The sequence below is a fragment of the Hemicordylus capensis genome, chromosome 13, assembly GCF_027244095.1.
Source record: "Hemicordylus capensis ecotype Gifberg chromosome 13, rHemCap1.1.pri, whole genome shotgun sequence".
Taxonomy (NCBI): Eukaryota; Metazoa; Chordata; class Lepidosauria; order Squamata; family Cordylidae; genus Hemicordylus; species Hemicordylus capensis.
The window spans coordinates 11,043,550-11,049,820 of record NC_069669.1 but is presented as its reverse complement, the minus strand read 5'-3'; the positions used below and the strand labels follow the sequence as shown (position 1 = coordinate 11,049,820).

At 48.1% G+C, this 6,271-nt stretch overlaps 1 protein-coding gene across 1 annotated transcript; it reads left to right on the top strand.

The window, feature by feature from the left end:
• The first annotated feature begins 2,613 nt into the window (after window positions 1-2,613).
• Window positions 2,614-4,365, top strand: LOC128336583 (olfactory receptor 5V1-like). The gene is made up of 2 exons (XM_053276465.1): window positions 2,614-2,635; window positions 3,428-4,365. The coding sequence occupies exons 1-2, from the start codon at window positions 2,614-2,616 to the stop codon at window positions 4,363-4,365; spliced, it is 960 nt and encodes a 319-aa protein (XP_053132440.1).
• The last annotated feature ends 1,906 nt before the right edge of the window (window positions 4,366-6,271 follow it).

Below are 6,271 nucleotides of genomic sequence, written 5' to 3'. Positions count from 1 at the left end.
CCATTGGTCTATCTAGCTCAGTATTGTCTTCACAGACTGGCAGCGGCTTCTCCAAGGTTGCAGGCAGGAGTCTCTCTCAGCCCTGAACTGGAACGTTCCCCTTCTCGTAATCAGGTTAGTAAACCTGTATGTCATTTATGCAATGCTGCTGCATAGGAATAGGGAGGGAAGACGCGACCAAGAGGTTCACGCAGATGAGACAGTAAATCTCTTTTGGAAAAGTTTGTATGGTTATGTGCAAAAAGACAAGAGTATCTCTTCTAAACAGCAATGGGACAAATTGTGGAAATGGATGTCGGACGTAACCCCCCCGATTACCTGATGTGCCTTGAAATCCCCCACCCCTGAGTTACAGTACTACCTGCATATACTTCATAACCTTGTGGGTTTCCAAATCCTTGTTTGTAAATCTTTGTAGATATATCATGTACAAACAACCACTTTGTATAGAATTGGCAACGTACTGGATGCTTTGGTAGTTTGTTGGTTCAATAAAAAAATCTTGTCCTATATAAAAATAAATAAATCTTGTCCTATCTTGGAGATGCTGCCAGGGAGGGAACTCGAAATCTACTCTTCCCAGAGTGGCTCCATTCCCTAAATGGGAATATCTTCCAGTGCTCACATTTCTAGTCTCCCATTCATATGCAACCAGGGCAGACCCTGCTTAGCTAAGGGGACAAGTCAGGCTTGCTACCACAAGGCCAGCTCTCCTCTCCAACCAATATAACCAATTCCCCACCCCCTGCCCGAGATATGGGCATCGTGATATGCCCAATCTAGATGCTATGATATACTCCCCACTGCTACTGAAAATGGCAGCTGTGTATCCCGCATAACTGCCTTATTAAAGTCAGACCATTCGTCTATCCAGCCTGGCAGCATCTCTCCAAGCATTCAAACAGAGGTCCTTCCCAACCTTGCTACCTGCCTAGCGTCCTTTCCAGTGGAGATGCTAGGGATTTTCTGCACGCAACGCTTGTGCTGTATCACCAAGTTCTGGGCCTTCTCCTCACCTCTCCATGATTTAACGATGTTTCTCCATCCTGTCCTCCTGGCCACTGGTGGCAACCAGTGATGTGGATCCGGAAACAAAAAGCCTAATTTTAGACTATAAAGCTGCCTTCCGCTGCTCTTCTGTCCTCTTCCCTTAGCTGGAGGGGTGCCTCTACCGCCTCCAAGCTCTGCTGCTTGAAACCTGGGGAGTGATTTCCAGCAATCAGGAGACCAGTCAATTGCTATTTAGCTCCCATTCACAAAACATCAGCCAATCATTCTGCCCAATTTGCAAGTCGTCCGTCAAACAAAGGATGGCCTTGGAACAATGCTATTAACAGCTGCAGCAGTGTTGTGGCTTCCATGTTTATCAGCCTGCACAAATGTTTCATCTGATGTGCAAGGCAGTCAGATTACATGGAGGTGCCAACATTCCAGAAGAAGTATTTATTGTTACCGCTGCAAGCACAAAAATTATACACATAGCCTGCCTGGTGGAGAGGCTTCCCATAAATGTAGTGCTCTGTCTGTTCCATTTCATTTGTAAGAATGATAGAAGGTCTGAGTTGGAGGGGAACTCAGAGGCCTTCTAGTCTGACCCCTTGACTCAGTGCAGGAATCTGCTCCAACATCCCTGACAGATGCCTGTCCAGCTTCTGATTGAACATTTCCATTGGAAAATACTCCACCACGACTCTTTTGGGTTGTGGTGGTTGGATGGTTTTTAAAGTGTAGCAAGCATGAATTGTCCCCTTTGCTAAGCAGGGTCTGCCCTGGTTTGCATTTGAATGGGAGACTATGTGTGAGGACTGTAAGATGTTATCCCTATGGGGCTGCTCTGGGAAGAGCACCTTCCTGCTTGCATGCAGAAGGTTTTAAGTTCCCTTCCTGACATCTCCAAGGTAGGGCTGAGAGAGACTCTTGCCTGCAACCTTGGAGAAGCCACTGCCAGTCTGGGTCGACATTACTGAGCTAGATAGACCGATGGTCTGACTCAGTAGAAGGCAGCTTCCTATGTTCCTAACTCCTTTGGGCACCACTTTGAGGGGGAAAGTTTAGAATGCGTTATTAAAATACATACATATATAAAGTTTAACCCACCTAGGGATGTGCTCAGGCAGCTGTGGACAGGGTGGGGTTCCGTTCCTTTAAAAGCAGATAAGCAGGTCCTTACCTGCTCCTCTGCTGCCCCTCCAATTTTCTGGGCGCGGTGCTCGCTTTACAAAAGTCTACGCCTGGAAAAGCGGTGGGGTGGCAGAAGAGCAGGTAAGGACCTGCTTGCTTGCTTTTTAAGGGAACCGATCCCCGTCCCGCTGAACCAGTTTGGATGCAGGCGCCCAAACTGGTTCGGCGCCTCCTTGGGGACATCCCTAAACCCAGCACAGATCCCAAATTAAGCAAGAAGTCTGTTAAGCCGATGGATACATTCCCAGCAGAGAGTAGCTACCTTAACCCATTACAGCCACTTCTAATCACAGACTTGATTAGAACAGATTCTCGAATGCTCCTTCACGGCCCCTATTTAATTCTGATTTCATCCATGCCTACAGGTAGCTGAGAATATTTCCCGGCCTCACTTCTCCATGTCCCTGTCACCAGCATCCTATGACATCCAACATGAGTACTGAAGCCAGCCGTGGTAGGTGGTGTTCAGAAGCCGTTTGGGCACTATTATTAATTTTATTGATTTTAAAAAATTATATCCAAATTAAAATATCCAAAACAAAAACCCACCAGAAGTTTTACAGACAGTGCATTTCCCCCTGAATCCATTCCTGATTGGAGTGTGCTAGTCCACATATTTGCTGGATTTAATCCAACCTCCCTGCGGGCTATCAGGGACCAGGACAGACAGGGCTTTGATTCTCACTGAACGGAGGCTGCGAATTCTGGCTTAGCCTGAGTTATGTCCAGGGTAAAAAAAATCCTCTTTTCCCAGCAGCTTTTGGAAAAAGCTCCGGGGGTTTCTGCTTTCTCCGAAGATGTTGAAGGAGGTGCTGATGGCTATGCGAATGGTCCATCGAATCCCTCGAATTAAAGTGCCTCAGATCTGCTGTGAAGCAGATTTGCTCTTCAGATACCCCAAGGCATAGAGCCATGCGTGAAAAACCTCCAGGGACTTCTACGCACAGCAGGTTTTACCACGTGTTTACGGGGAGGCTTTGAGCTGTACGCCATGATCATCACAATTATAACAAATTAAGGCTTGACTTATCTCGCTTTGCATGTAATGCGTCTATCTCATATATCAGTTTCACCTTTTAATTTGCATTACTGAAATTAATGAACTTTTGCACGATATTCTAATTTTTCGAGTTTCACCTGTAAGTAAGTAAAGTAAATATTTAGACTTCTGGCCATGACACCACCAGTAGCAATGACTTCTGCAGTTTCATTGCTGTTGTAGTTTCATGGTTGTTCTTGTTCCTAGGAAACCCAGAGAACCAAACCTCCATCGAAGAGTTCATTCTCCTGGGATTCTCCGACCATCCTGAATTGCAAGTACTTTTCTTCCTGGTCTTCCTCGTCCTTTATACGGTGACCTTGATGGGGAACCTGCTCATCCTCCTCCTTGTTACCGCCAGCCGCCCCCTCCACACCCCCATGTACTTTCTCCTTGGCAATCTGTCCTTCGTCGACGTGTGCTACGTGTCCGCCACCATCCCTCAGATGCTCGCAAACTTCCTCCGAGATGCAAAGACCATCTCCTATGCCGGGTGCATGGCCCAAATCTTCGCCCTCGTTTCGTGTGTCGGCTCGGAGTGCATCCTCCTCGCGGCGATGGCTTACGACAGATACGTAGCCATATGCCATCCGCTACTCTATACGGTCATGATGAACAGGAAAGTCTGTCTCCAGATGGTGGCTGGGTCTTGGGCAGGTGGTTTCCTGAACTCCCTCCTCCACACCCTCCTGGCGTCTACCTTGTCCTTCTGTGGGCCCAAGGAGATCCGCCATTTTATGTGCGACGTCCCCCCGCTCTTGGAGCTCTCCTGCTCCGACACCGCCCTGAATAATGCTGTCCTTCACACAGCCAGTATTTTCATCGGGATCAGCCCCTGCGTATTCATCGTCGTCTCCTACGTCTTCATCACTTTGGCCATCCTTCGGATTCGCTCAGCCGAGGGTAGGCACAAGGCCTTCTCCACATGCACGTCCCACCTCACGGTGGTCATCACTTTCTTTGGCACAGCCCTGTTCAATTACAACCGGCCCAACGCCGGCTATTCGCTGCAGGTGGACACCCTGGTCTCAACTCTGTACTGTATCGTCACGCCCATGTTGAACCCCATCATCTACAGTCTGAGGAACCAGGATGTGAAGGCTGCCATAAGGAACCTGGCTGGCAGAAAACGGAGTGTCTTCTAGAATGCCCTGACTGTCGCAAAGTGACGGATGGCAGAGGTGTTGGTAGTATTTCGTTCCCACAACCCCCCAAATGCATTCTCTGCCCCCTGCCATAATATTTACTTCTGTTATTGCAACTGTCACCCCGACCGTTTTGTGACTTGCCTAATTCTATTGCTTGTTTCCAGACTTAATGGCTGGCTGTACACCACCCTGGCAGTGTTGGACAATGAAAAGGAGGGTATACATTTGAAAAATAAAGGCAAAACCAATCATATTTGTTCTGATAGGAGAGCTGGTCTTGTGGTAGCCAGTACGACTTGTTCCCTTTGCTAAGCAGGGTCTGCCCTGGTTGCATATGAATGGGAGACTAGAAGTGTGAGCACTGGAAGAGATTCCCCTGAGGGGGTGGAGCCACTCTGGGAAGAGCATCTTCCACCACAAAGCCAGCATGGTGTAGTGGTTAGCGTGCTGGACTAGGACTGGGGAGACCCGGGTTCAAATCCCCATTCCGCCATGAAACTAGCTGGGTGACTCTGGGCCAGTCACTTCTCTCTCAGCCTAACCTACTTCACAGGGTTGTTGTGAGGAGAAACCTAAGTATGTAGTACACTGCTCTGGGCTCCTTGAAGGAAGAGCAGGATATAAAATGAGAAAAATAAAATAAATACATAAAATCTAGGTTCCAAGTTCCCTCTCTGGCAGCATCTCAGTATATGAAACTCCAGCCTGCAACCGTGGAGAAGCCGCTACCAGTCTGTGTAGACCAGTGTTTCTCAACCACCGGTCCCTGGACCGCTGCCGGTTCCCGAAGGCTTGAGTGCCGGTCCCTGACTGGGAGTCACCCCCCCCCACCCCCAACTGAAATCAAGGCACTCACTTCCTCAATTTTGCACATGGCACGGAAGAGGAAGAGTATCACGGAGGCATGGGACCCTTCTTGTGCCTTGCCTCCATGTGCTGCTGAGATCTTCCTACAGCTATCTTATTCCCTATCTTTACAGCTTCAGACTGTATGCGGTGCGGGGGCATGGAGGAAAAAGTATGGCAGTGGGTGCCACTTGAAGGGCTGCTGGTTCTTGCATGCTCATTATTTGCAGCCAAAGGTTGGTTGATTGAAACCCAGCTGCCTGTTGTGGTCAAGGCGCCTTGAGAGGGAACGCTGTTTCCCTTTTGCATCAGTGGGGCTTGCTTGTATGTTGTTTTCATTGGCCCCATGTAGCTTTTGAATTTTTCTAATGGCCCAACATACCCTCTCCACTGAGTAATCAGAAGCACCTCCACCCCCACCCCGCACATACTGAAGACATACTGGAGACAAATTTGTTCACCCAGGCTTTTAGATTCAGGGGTTCTCAACCTTGGGTACCCAGACGTTGGTGGACTTCTACTCCCATAATCCCCAGCCATAATGGCCAAATGCCATTGTTGTTGGGGGTTATGGGAGTTTAACTGAGGGACCCAAGGTTAAGAACCCCTAATATTCCATGTTTGCAAAAGATTCCAAATTTAATTATTTTAATGCTTATATTATTTTCATTCTAAACTGCCCAGAGATGCATGTTTGGGGCAGTATAGAAGTCTGATAGATAGATAGATAGATAGATAGATAGATAGATAGATAGATAGATAGATAGATAGACTTGAAACCAACCCCTTTACTAACTGCTGGTCTGGGAAACTGCGCATGAAGAATGTAGCGGTCCTTGAAACTCTGCACAAAGAATTTAGCGGTCCTTGACTCCAAAAAGTTTGAGAAACACTGGTGTAGACAATACTGAGCTAGATGGACCAATGGTCTGACTCAGTATATAGCAGCTTCCTATGTTCCTTTTAGGTGTGGGCTGCACAAAAGGGGCCACCAACAGGTCCTGCGATCCCACCCTCTGCCCACTAGAGGGCGCAGCGAAGCCACACTGCCTCTCTC